The sequence below is a fragment of the Gossypium raimondii genome, chromosome 13 (assembly GCF_025698545.1).
Source record: "Gossypium raimondii isolate GPD5lz chromosome 13, ASM2569854v1, whole genome shotgun sequence".
NCBI lineage: Eukaryota > Viridiplantae > Streptophyta > Magnoliopsida > Malvales > Malvaceae > Gossypium > Gossypium raimondii.
Genome location: NC_068577.1, coordinates 5461225 through 5474034, shown reverse-complemented (window position 1 = coordinate 5474034; position 12810 = coordinate 5461225). Strand labels below are relative to the sequence as shown.

At 33.5% G+C, this 12810-nt stretch overlaps 2 protein-coding genes across 4 annotated transcripts; one reads left to right on the top strand and one right to left on the bottom strand.

The window, feature by feature from the left end:
• The first annotated feature begins 2377 nt into the window (after positions 1–2377).
• Positions 2378–12432, top strand: LOC105782377 (KH domain-containing protein HEN4). 3 transcript variants are annotated; one of them, XM_012607071.2, is made up of 7 exons: positions 2378–3136; positions 5304–5927; positions 6017–6292; positions 6745–7041; positions 7177–7259; positions 7461–7572; positions 10779–11174. In XM_012607071.2, the coding sequence occupies exons 1-7, from the start codon at positions 2534–2536 to the stop codon at positions 10860–10862; spliced, it is 2079 nt and encodes a 692-aa protein (XP_012462525.1). In that variant the 5' UTR covers positions 2378–2533; the 3' UTR covers positions 10863–11174. The 3 variants fall into 3 exon arrangements, with proteins under 3 accessions (XP_012462525.1, XP_012462528.1, XP_012462524.1); XM_012607074.2 differs by lacking the exon at positions 10779–11174 and adding an exon at positions 12167–12432 and having other exon boundaries at positions 2379–3136; XM_012607070.2 differs by lacking the exon at positions 10779–11174 and adding an exon at positions 8316–8668 and having other exon boundaries at positions 2380–3136.
• Positions 10094–11802, bottom strand: LOC105782379 (costars family protein). The gene is made up of 2 exons (XM_012607077.2): positions 11578–11802; positions 10094–10502 (listed from the first exon to the last, which is right to left on the bottom strand). Exons 1-2 carry the CDS (start codon positions 11656–11658, stop codon positions 10311–10313), a joined length of 273 nt encoding a protein of 90 aa, XP_012462531.1. The 5' UTR covers positions 11659–11802; the 3' UTR covers positions 10094–10310.
• Positions 12433–12810: the final 378 nt, after the last annotated feature.

Below are 12810 nucleotides of genomic sequence, written 5' to 3'. Positions count from 1 at the left end.
TAAAATTTTAAAATTTTATTGAAATTTATATGAAATTTCATATATTAATTGAAGGGAGATAATTATTTTAAAAATTCATATTTTTAAAGTCAGCATTTTCTTTAAAAAACCTCATCAATTATATGAATATTAGAAGTTTTTTTTTTTTAAAGTCATTGCCCCATCAAATTTAACACTTTCAATGAATAATAATTAGTACTATATTCTAAAATATTACTTGTTCAAGTAACTGATTAAAAGAGTTTAAATTTTAAAGCAATTCACGAATTTCTTAAAATTTATAATCATATAAACTAAATTTAAATAGTGTAATAAAATCATACTTTTAAATTTATTCTGCTAATAAAATTGAATTGCACCAATAATAATAAAGAACAATAAAAGAATCATTTTGTTCGATATAAATTTTTTTAAAACATCAGAATTGTTATCAAGAGACGAAGATGAAAAATTATAATTCTTTTTAATTGCATTTAAATACAATTTTAAGTGTTTATTACAAAGACTTCAATTTTTAATATTTTGTTTATTAATGTTGTGACAAATTGTGGTGCATAGGACTAATACATCGACAATGTATCAAATATTATTCCTATAATTTATTTTATTTATTTGTGCTATATGTAATAATAATATATTTATTTATAAAAATTTTATAAATTTTAGTCACAATTAAACTATTACGGGCATTTTTTAAAATTATGATAAAATTTATATTATTTATAAGAATTAATATGAAAATTGTTGGACACTTTAATAACAATTTTTTTATAATGGTTGTATATTATAAATTTTATATTATTTTAGTTATCTAATTTTCCTATTATAAAAATGGTTATAACTTAGCATAAGTTTTTCTGTAAATTAGCTTACAGAAGTTTTTGTAATTGAAATTGCATATTGTTTGCACCATATCATGTGAAATGACACTGTTTGAAATAATGAAGCTAAACACAAGCATTAGAGACAACTCGTGAGCTCTTTAATTTGAGATAGCCCGATCTTCATAATGTGATCGAAAGGACATCTCTTGTTCTAAAAAAAGATTTCTCGTATTAACAATATCACATTTGTATAACATAAAAGAAAAAATGTTTAATCGTAATAACATGTTATATACTTAGGGTGAGTTTGGATGGGCGGTGTGTTTACCTCCGGTGAGATTAGTTACTGTAGCGGTGAGATTGGATACTGTAGCGGTGAAATTAGAAACAATGGTGGAGTGTGTGTTTGGATTCAAACGCAGTTGTAGCGGTGATGTGAGAATAAAAAATGACTATTAAGGACATTAGATTAGAATTGATATATAATAGAATTTTTTAAAATTATTTTACTTTTTTAAAATTATTAAAATATGTGAATTTATAAATTCATCTAATAAATATTAAAATGTATCTTTCAATATTTTAATGAATTATATAATCAATTTAAATTATTTATTAGATAAAATGATAATTATTTTTAATTTTTATAGTTAAATATTTTTTTATAACAATGATAAATATTATTTAACTTTCAAGGATAAAATAGTAAAATAATAAATAAAAGTAATGGTATTTTTGTCTGTTAAAAATACCAACAGCACCCTTAATTTTCAATTGTCTTTGAAATCTCCAAAAAAAATCACCGTATCAGCGTGGTGAGATTACTTCTCACTGGACTGCTCTGCTGAACCAAATAACATGGCAGTGAGGTTGGCACCCTCAGCTGCACCTCACTAACGTGCTGAAGCAAACCAAAGGAAGCCTTAATAACTTTATTCCTAAGTGGAATTGAGATATTCTACACCTCGAAAGGGACATGGAAAAATGAGATATTGATAATTTTAATCATAAGTATTCATATGATGAATAATTAAGTCAAGGACCAGTAGATGATAATAAAAAATACATGTTAAATGTTAAAAGTGAAATAAATATGGAAGGTTAAAATAATTAGACAAAATTATATATAGTGTTTGTTTTTTATATTACATATGATGACTTGATTTTAATTTTTGTTACTCGTTCATAATTTTCTTATCATATTGATACTCTTTTATGTAATAATTAATTTAAAAAAATATAAATTATGTTATTAATTTGATATAAAAAAATAAGATATGATTATATTTTATCAACCTGTAAAAATTTTACCATATCCCGATGAAATCGACCAAGACCGTAGTAAAGAAAAACGCGTGGGCGGGGGCGTTGAAATGAAAAAGGGAAAAGAAAACCAATTCAACTCGTACAGACCGTTGGATCTATTGCCCCTTAAAAACAATCCAGCCGCCCAACATCTCCCATTGAAAACGACGACGCATTGCCAACCCCGTAGCCGTAGACCCTTTCGCTTTCACCCTTAAAAAACAGAACTCCAAAACCCTTTCTCTGCCTATTTATTTTCTGTAATTTTCGCTTCCGCTTCTTTCCATGGAAGAAAATTCCAATATGAATTAATTAAATTAATTAACCCACTATTAATATAAAAGAGTGAAAGCGTTGTGGATTTTTTCCCCTTTGTTTAAGTTTTAATTTGCTCTAATTTTGATATGGGCAGCACCTTCTTCTCTATACCAATAAAGCGAACCATGCCCGACCCGACCCATTCTGCTAACGGACCCTCCAAGCGTTCCAAGCCTCCGTCTACTACTCTCTACATCCCTCCCGGCCAGGTGGCCTTCCGTCTCCTTTGTCACGTGTCGCGTGTCGGGGGCATCATCGGCAAGTCGGGCAGCGTCATCAAGCAACTGCAACAGGCTACGGGTACCAAGATCCGAATCGAGGATGCCCCGGCCGAATGCCCCGACCGGGTTATTACCATCATAGGTCCTAATGCTGTTAATACCAAGGTTGTGCTTGACCTTGGCGGCGACGGTGAGGGTGGTAGTAGAGTTGAGGAAATCGAGGTGTCCAAGGCGCAGGAGGCGCTGGTGAAGGTATTCGAGAGGATTCTGGAGGTGGCGGCTGAGAGCAATGGGGCAACCTTGGGGATGGTTTCTTGTCGGTTGTTGGCAGAGGTTAAGCAAGCTGGGGGTGTGATTGGGAAAGGTGGTAAAGTAGTGGAGAAGATAAGGGAAGAAACTGGGACCAAAATTAGGGTTTTGACGGATAATCTACCGGCTTGTGCTAGCCTTAAGGAGGAGATTGTGGAGGTAAGAGGTTTATACCGAATGTTCTTCAATTAGGGTTTCTATTTCTTGGTCTTGGGGTTCATTGGCTTGATTATTATATTCTAAAAGTTTATGTTCTTTTACATTGTGGCAATTAGATTCTAAATTTTGCAGCCCAAGAACAAAATTCCTTTCTTTTTCCTAGTGTTTTTGACTAAAACCCTTGGCGACTAAATCTGGAACTGAGCCCCTTAACGGAAACTATGAACCCAAGAGCTTGGCGCATCAATTTATTTCCTACATTCATTGCCAAGGGTTTTTGACTAAAACCCTTGGCAATTCGGTAGTTACATTCGGTATGACTAAATCTGGAGTTGAGCCCCTAAGCGGAAACTATGTACCGGAGAGCTTGGCAAATCGATTTCTTTATCACTACATTCATTGGCTTTCTTTCCTGGTTCAGTAAAATTTCTAACTTGGCAAACCTAGAATACATAGTTGGTTAGTGCTTTTAGGCAATTTTGGCTTATTAGGGTGTTGATTACAAGTAACACGTACCTTATATGGTTATTATTTAAGGAACTTTCTCCAGTCAATGTCTCAAAAAGTCGTAAGAGGTGCCATTTGGCTACTCGTGAAACCTAAGTGAATGAAGATTTCTGGGTTTTATGATTCAATGACTTCTTATCTTTCCATTGGCACAATTAGATTCTAGATTTTGTAGCTATGAACAAAATGGAATCCGTTTCTTTGTTCATCTTTCCATTGACACAATTAGATTCTAGATTTTGTAGCTATCAACAAAATGGAATCCTTTTCTTTGATTTTGTAGCTATCAACAAAATGGAATCCTTTTCTTTGTTTATCTTTCCATTGCTGCAATTAGATTCTAGTTTTGTAGCTATTAACAAAAATGGAAGCCATTTCTTTGAACCAGTTTAGTTAGCTCTTGCCATATTCTAACTTGGCAAACCTGTCACGTGTAGTTGATAAGTTCTTTTGGCAAATTTGGTTAGTTCATTATGATGTATAATAATTAGATTGTGTTGGTTTATTGCGAATCATTGCATTAACAATCAACCACTGTATTTAATGTCAAAAGATTCTGGAAGTGGAACTGCGTTGAAAGTTCTGATGCAATCTAGCATCGGGCAACCATCTCATTTTCTAAAGCTTTTGAATGTTATTCTTAAGTAGAAATGATATTTCTTGTTCTCTTGTTTATTAGGGTGTTGATTACAAGTAACATGTGCCATACATGATCATTATTTAAGGAATTTTCTCCAGCCAGTGTCACGAAAAGTCGTAAGAAGTGCCCTTTGGCTACTGTTAAACCTAAGTGAATGAAGATTTCTGGGTTTTACGATTCAATGACTTTTTATCTTTCCATTGGCACAATTAGATTCTAGATTTTGTAGCTATTAACAAAAATGGAATCCGTTTCATTGTACCAGTTTAGTTAGCTCATGCCTGATTCTAACTTGCAAACTTGCCACGTGTAGTTGATAACTTCTTTTGGAAAATTTGGTTGGTTTGTTATGATATATAATAATTAGGTTCTGTTGGTTTATTGTGAATCATTGCATTAACAATCAACCATTGTATTTAATGTCAAATGATTCTGAAAGTGGAATTTTGTTGAAAGTTCTGATGCAATCTAGCATTGGGCAACCATCTCATTTTCTAAAGCTTTTGAATGTTATAATTATACGTAAGTAGAAATGTTATTTCTTGTTCCCTTGTTTATTAGGGTGTTGACTACAAGTATGGTTATTATTTAAGGAATTTTCTCCAGTTAATGTCACGAAAAGTTGTAAGAAGTGCCCTTTGGCTACTCATGAAACGTAAGTGAATGAAGATATCTGGGTTTTTCGATTCAATGGCTTTCTATCTTTCCGTTGGCACAATTAGATTCTAGATTTTGTAGCTATGGAATCCGTTTCTTTGTAACTTGCCACATGTAGTTGATAAGTTCTTTTGGCAAATTTGGTTAGTTCATTATGATGTATAATAATTAGATTGTGTTGGTTTATCGCAAATCATTGCATTAACAATCAACCACTGTATTTAATGTCAAAAGATTCTGAAAGTGGATTTGTTGGAAGTTCTGATGCAATCTAGCATTGGTCAACTATCTTATTTTCTAAAGCTTTTGAATGTTATACTTAAGTAGAAACGTTACTTTTTGTTCCCTTGTTTATATTTGTAGATTGAAGGAGCTGTTTTAGCTGTAAAAAAGGCGCTTGTTGCTGTCTCACACCGCCTCCAAGACTGTCCTTCCGTCAGTAAAACAAGGGCAATTGAAAACAGAAGCATTGAACCAATTCTAACAGAGACTTTGCACAGACCTATTGACTTACTTCCCCGAGAGAGTTTGCGCAGGGCTATTGAGGTATATCCTCAGGAGACTTCGCACAAACACATAGAGGTGGTTCCTCAGGACCCATTCCGCAGACCTATTGACGTTATACCTCAGGAATCATTTCATAGACACATTGAGGCTGGTTCACATGAGGCTTTACCTGATTTGCATGTAGATCATCTTTCACAGCGTAGTTCCATGGTACCTAGTATACCCAGTGACTCTACCAGTTATGCCACCAAAATTCATCCTTTGTCTCTGAAGCCCGAGAAGGCTCCTCCTTTGGATACTAGAACATTTCAGCAGGAAGTGGTTTTCAAAATTCTTTGCTTCAGTGATAGGGTTGGTTGTGTTATTGGAAAGGGAGGTGCAACTATTAAGGCCCTTCAAAGTGATACTGGAGCTACCGTTACCATTGGAGCTGCAATCACTGATTGTGATGAACGGTTGGTTACTGTTACTGCATCAGAGGTCAGTCATGTTGTGATCTTCTATGACATTTTGCTTTTGCTTAAAGTTGTTATTTCTGTTATTGATATGCTTTTGTTGATATCCTTTAGAATCCAGAATCACAGTATTCTCCAGCACAAAAGGCTGTTGTCCTTGTTTTTGTAAAAGTTTTTGAGGCTTCTATTGAAAAGGGTCTAGATTCAGGCGCAGGTAAGGGTTCAAATGTCACTGCCCGGCTCGTAGTTCCTTCAACCCAAGTTGGCTGTCTGTTGGGAAAAGGAGGGGCCGTAATATCTGAAATGCGCAAAGCAACTTCTACCAGCATACGGATTTTAGGGAAGGACCAGGTCCCTAAGTGTGTCAGTGAAAATGATCAAGTGGTACAGGTGGGTTGGAGCTTTTGTTAATTATTTTATAGGTTCACTGATATAAAACTAGCTTCTTCTTTTTTCTTAAGAGATGTTTGTGAAAATGTTGTAAATTTCTATGTTTTTCAAAATTTCAATGAAAACGTCCTAGAATTATGAATAAATGATTCTAATATTGTAGAGGTTAGAGTTAAAAGGTAATCATGACAGCATGATCTGTTTATAACATATGTTCTCCTGTGTTTCATGTTATGACTGTTGAGTTCAGCTAACATGTTTCCTTGCAATTTCCTTGTGTTTTGATTTTGGCTGAGGAAAGACCTCCTTATATTTTCTTGCTCCAAATACATTTCGCTTAATCTACTGTAATACTTTTTCATGAGAGATTTCCAAATATGATATGAGCCTGGTGTTTCATGAGGCATCAGTTGCTTAATTGTTGATTGTTTTATTTTCTTTCTTGTAAACAGATTTCAGGAGGGTATTCGAATGTAAAAGATGCTATATATCATGTGACTGGTACATTGAGAGATAACCATTTTTCTACCTCTATGAGAACTGTGGGAGCAAAAAGCAGTTCCTCAGTTTTAACAGAGACCAGTCCTTATGAAAGATTTTTGGATAATTCCCCTCTTGAGTTGCAAGCATCAAGTGGAGTTTCTCACAGTCTTGGTTGGCATACTTCTTTGGCAATGAGTAATACGGATTCCTTTGGACTTTCTTATAGCTTAGATCGGCCTCGTTCACCAGGATTGTGGACATCAGAGGTAGTCTTCTTTTCATTCTCTCAGACAAGAGTGTGTACATGCATGCACCCTAATCTCAATCATGAACACAAAGATACATGCTGGAATCGAACTATTGCGCTGTTCTACTTACCTCTAGCTGGATTTTAATTGCAGATGGCTACTGGATTGAATCCAAGGAGCATCATAGACAGTGGAAGAGGACTGACTTCTTTTAGAGGTGGATTAGAACTTGGCAGGTTGGTAGCTTACTGCAAATTTTGTGTGGGGCAAATAATAAGTTAGGTTCGAACTTAAAAGTTTTGAAGATTGATGTTGGTTTTATGTTGCTGAACTTAATGGTGTTATATGGGGACAAATATAATTGGGAGTGGGGAATGAGAAGTAAGGCTTTCGGACAGTTTCTCATAACTAATGTCCCTTTCTTCTCATGTTTGCAGTGGAAACAAATCTGCTGTTGTGACAAATACAACTGTAGAGATTAGAGTTCCTGAGAATGTTATTGACTCTGTTTATGGGGAGAATGGTCGCAATCTAGCTCGCTTAAGAGAGGTAACAGTTTTTTCTTAACTGTTTCTGCATTATTTTATTGGCATTGTTCCAAAAAGATGTTGCGTATAGTGTTTAGTTGGTTACAGTGGTACTGCTCCTAATTCTACAGAGAATTATACAATCACCGCCTAAACAACTCAACTCTTGATAGAACTTAATGAAGAACTTAGACAACACTACCTGAGAAGAGAAAATCAAACCACATGAATTTGAGACTAAAAAGATGATCAAAGTTAAATTGATTTCACCACATCCACAAAAATTCCCTTGCTAGACATTTATCTTCTATTAAACTGTGTTGAAACTCCTAAAAGTCATTACTTAAGCTTGTGATTGATAAATCATGCCCGTTTAACAATTTAAAAAGTTAAACCCTTTTTTAGTTAGTCATTGCGGATGACAACACAACCATGCCACAATTTAATAGCATATTCTGAAGTCTTTACTAAAAATAGTCTGTTCAAATTCCCACTTGTACAACAGTTAAGAACAAGCCATGTACCTTGAATTTTACAACAAAAAGAATTTTGAAACTCTCAATATTTCAAAGGTTACACTGGATTTGATACACACCTTTTGGGTTATTGGTTTGCCATGCACTCATAAAAGACTGGCAAATTAAAAAACAAGAAATCTAAATATCATCCCTAACCAAGATTCCGTTGTTGATGTCAATGTACAATATCTATGAGATATCTTTTCTTAAATCAACATCAACTTTTCCTTTGGTGTACTTCAATCAGATCTCTGGTGCCAAGGTCATAGTGCATGAACCTCAAATAGGAACAAGTGACAGGATTGTTGTTATATCTGGGACACCTGATCAAACCCAGGCCGCTCAGAGCCTCCTACAAGCATTCATCCTCACTGGTCCAACTCGCTGAAATCTTTCATTTAAACCTAATGTTCTCATAAAAGGAGAAGAAAAACTTGAAGCTGTTGCCTATTTAACTGCTTTTCTTCTTTTATTTTTCAAGCAGTGTACTCTAGTCTAGCCATCTATGCAAGCCCTGCTCTTTGGTGACAATAATTTAGTTCTAATCATTTACAAAATTTTCTGTGGTGAATGGCTTATGGAGATCACTGTTTTCTATCATATCTTTCTTTTACTGTCTAGTTTTGAGTTTCTTTTATAACCAGTGATAAGAATTTATATTTACTATGATTAGTTGGCTTAGTGATGAGAGTCATGGGCCTCTTATGCTGTTATTTTCACCCCCATAGGCTTCATTTTAAGCTGGACTCGTGCTACCCTATGGCTCTTAGTGAGCTTGAATCCAGCCTCACAATTCACAAAGTACAAATCAAATTAATCTTCAGTAACAATTTTGGTATTAGATGAGTATGTGTGATACATAAACCCCCTAAAAAGAAGGAACTCACTTTCTTAGATTGTTCTCTTGGATATTTTGCTGTGAAACCCTTAGTTGAAAATAAACTTCTACTCTATATCCTCAATAAAAAGTTGGCTGGAGTACATTTAAAATAAGCCAAAAATCAAGAGTAGATGTTTTTGATCAAGTTATATTATGAATTCTTCCTAAATATTTATTAAAGATAAGATTCAAGCTCTGAGTTCCAATATTGATAAATTTGTATTAAAAATTTATCCTGCATGGATATGTTTTTAGTCTAGAAGATGTGCTTTCAGGCAGAATTTGTAATGCATGCATTAGTGAACATCAATACTGCTATTTTTAGATTTGGCATCCCTTCTAGTGAGGTTTTAGGTTGCCCTTACATGGCCTTGTCTATTTTGTATGTAAACAATAACTTAGTATCTCACTCAAGTATTTCAAGTTTATGCTAAATAAAAAAATGTTAGCTCCTTTCTCTCTTATAATAGCTTTTAATCTGTTTTTGATAGTTGTAGAATGCTATGTTATCTGGACTTTTCAGTTTCCTTATCCTATGTTTGGATTGGAGTAAAGGAAGGGAAAGCAAAACCTTTCTCTTGTTTGAATATATATTATTTAAACAAGAGAAAGAAAAGAAAGTTGAGTATTCTTTGTTTTCCCTTGAAGCATTCAATTTTTATTTACCCCAATTTGTAGAAGCTGGAGAAAGGAGTAAATTTTTTTTGGAGAGATGAAATACATACTTTTCCTCTTAATCTTTTTACATAAATTATTTTACAAAAAAGGTACAACTGGAAAAAAAGTCATTCTTTTGCTTTCCTTTCCACTGTTTAAATGAATAAAGGTTGTGAAAATTCCTTTACCTTCTCATGCTAATTTAGCTATCCAAACAAAATACACATGTATCATTTCTTTTCCGTAGCCTTACTCTCGTTTCCTTTCCTTTCTTTTCCCGCATACTTGTTTGTCCAAACTTAGTGTTAAAAGTATCTGTGTTTGTGACATATTTCCCACATAAGGATAATTTCCATTAAACGCAAGATTTTTTTACCAATTGAAGGAATTCATTTCATTTCTCTTTCCTTCCCCCCCCCCCCCCAACCCTCTCCCTTCAATTTATAATTATCCAATCCTGTGTAGTTTATGCCATAAAAAGCAAAAAATAGATGAAGACATCAAAGTTTGAACATAACCAAAAGAAAACATATACAAATCTGGGTGTAGTACACTCTGGAAAATTTCATAAAAGAGTATTCAAAAATACGGTTATGCACTTATGCTGAAGAAGCTTTCAAACATGATAAATATTGAAAAATTACATAAAATATCATCAAACTTTTGCTGCAAAACAATAATTGCAATTATTTGTTTAGAACTGCATTAGTTGCTACTCTGAGCTGCTGCTGGTGTTGTAGCTTTGAGAATGATTTCCACATTGTCATGAACTCCTTGCAGCAGTAGTTCACCATCATATGCAACAACTTTTCGTTTCTTTGCTGCTCTTAGTGTCCCAACTAGTGCTTCAAAGATGTTTGCACAGCGATCATCATTAAATAGCACCCCGAATGTGACCTTGGAACACATCAAACAACACAATTTTCAATACAGTTGTGCTGGAAAATAAAAGTAGATTGTAGCAACGTAGATATACAAAATATGAAATGGGAAAAACCTGAAGCACAAAATAAATCATCCAACTTTCCAAAGTTCACTTTTAGATGATGTAAACATGGCTAAAACTTATGTCAACTATATCCATTTTTAACCCTTTAAAGACTTAGAAAAGAAAGAAATGGTACATATATGTATTAATGACCATCACACTTAAAAAATCTCAATGCAATGCAGAGAATATGGTCTTCTACACTATCCGTCAATGATGGTCACCTGGAGATTAACAGAACAATATTTGGGCATAAATACTTCCCATAAGATTTTCAAAGCATATATTCTTGAATTTAGAGAAAAAAAAATGGTAGATGGTCAAAGAACGAAAGCAGTTGGTATGTTACATGAACTACCAAAATATGTATGTTTCACTGATTTTGAAGAATGGATTGTTTGAAACAAAAATTGTCAATTGATCCTACAATAGCAAACGAGGAAGTGTCTTGAGATCGAACTACCCCTTCTCAGAGAATCCGACCAGATAATGATATTTGTAAAATAAGCTTAACACACTTGTTAGTTTGACTCCATGTTGTTCGGACTTTTAATTTTTCTTGAAGTACCCCCCGTACCTAACACCTGACCAACATATAATATGGAGCTATGACCTTCAAGATCCTCCAAATACATGGAAACACTGACCATACCTGTGTCGGATACAGGTATCCATTTGACACTTGCACCTGAATATGAGTAAACATAGCCCCAAACTATGCTTTTCCTCTCTGTTTTCATAGTTTACCATTAGGGAATGAATCTAAATTGAAAGTTTGAAGCAGTGGAAAAAAAAAATCAATAAGCAGATCTGATTGTCATGTAGCTAAGTTAGCTATTTAGGAAAAGATGGAACAAACAAAGAAACAAAATGGAGAAAGCTTGAACCAACCCAGATCCAGATCAAACAAGGGTTTAATGCGCAACTTTTTGCATAAAATTAAAAACCCAGATCAGATAATAATAAGATAGGATTAAAAGCAACCTTGTAAGAACCATCTGATTGGATCTGGCCTAGTCTTTGGATTTCTTCCTTGAGTCTCTCCACCTCCTCGTCTACATTCATTGTGCTTTCTTGGAAAAACAATGACAAAGACAACAATGATATATGCAAATATATGTTTTAGGATGTCTAGGTTTTTTTTCTCTTATGAGGTTCTTGGCATCAATGTGTTATTTTATAGGAAACTTTCTTTGAGGTTATAAAGAAAAAAGGGTAATAAAAGTGAAATTAAAACAGACCACAGATCATTTGATTTATTATTTTCTTTTTGGGGGTAATTATGTACTCAGACCTTCTACTCTTTGGAGTTTTGAAATTTAGTTCATATACTTTTTTTAATTTAAAAATTTTAAGTCCAAAGATTGTTGCTAAATTCGAATACGTGACTATTCACTATTTAAGGCTCTGCTTTAAAAATTAAAAATCAATTTATAATACATATTCAGGTTTAACAGTCCTTTAACTTTTAAGTCAGATAAGGATTAAATTTAAAATTTTGAAGAGTCAACTATTTGGGGATAAGAATTTAATGATTGGCATATGTGGGGTTCATCTCTTTGTGGTGGCCCAGCTCATGTGCAAACTGGAGTGGATTTTCTACGGATGCTCAACCAATAATGGCCGTCAGATCAAATGACTTTTATGAGTTTTTCTTGGGCTCTCAGCTACTGGCCCTTGATTTTAAAGTAGTTCCATTTTTTCAATATTGTTATTAGGTGTCTGCATGAGCAGGGCCGAAGTAAATCTTGTTTAAGGGATCAAAATTAAATTGTATAATTTCACCATTTTAATAGTCATGTCTTTATAATTTTTAAAAGATTAAATTAAATTTTTATTATTTTTAGGAGAGGTAAAAGTGTAATTTTATCTTTAATTTAAAATTTTTAAAAATTTTAAATAAATTTTTTTTATTTTAGGGGTTCGGGCCCTCCCTAGCCTTTGTGCATGAGTGGGTGTTGTCATCAACAGTACATATTGTTAGTAAAGTATTTTTTGTTCTTTTTTATAGTTTTATATACAATCTAAAAATATATACAGTTGAATTATTTTTAACATATTAATTTCATTTTAACCAATGACTTATTTGAGTTTTATATCGAATTTTCATAATAGTATTGTTTTTATAATCTAATATATCATAGATAGGATTGGGACTTATAAGATTTTTGATTGAGTTGGTGTTATGAGTTTATCACTTAAATCGGACAGTTGGTA

Coding starts and splice junctions, on each gene's coding strand:
- LOC105782377 (XM_012607070.2), top strand. CDS start 2,534: ATGGGCAGCACCTTCTTCTCTATACCAATAAAGCGAACCATGCCCGAC. Junction 5,928..6,016: donor TTACTGTTACTGCATCAGAG/GTCAGTCATGTT, acceptor GATATCCTTTAG/AATCCAGAATCACAGTATTC. Junction 7,042..7,176: donor CAGGATTGTGGACATCAGAG/GTAGTCTTCTTT, acceptor TTTTAATTGCAG/ATGGCTACTGGATTGAATCC.
- LOC105782379 (XM_012607077.2), bottom strand. CDS start 11,658: ATGAATGTAGACGAGGAGGTGGAGAGACTCAAGGAAGAAATCCAAAGA. Junction 10,503..11,577: donor AATCAGATGGTTCTTACAAG/GTTGCTTTTAAT, acceptor ATGTGTTCCAAG/GTCACATTCGGGGTGCTATT.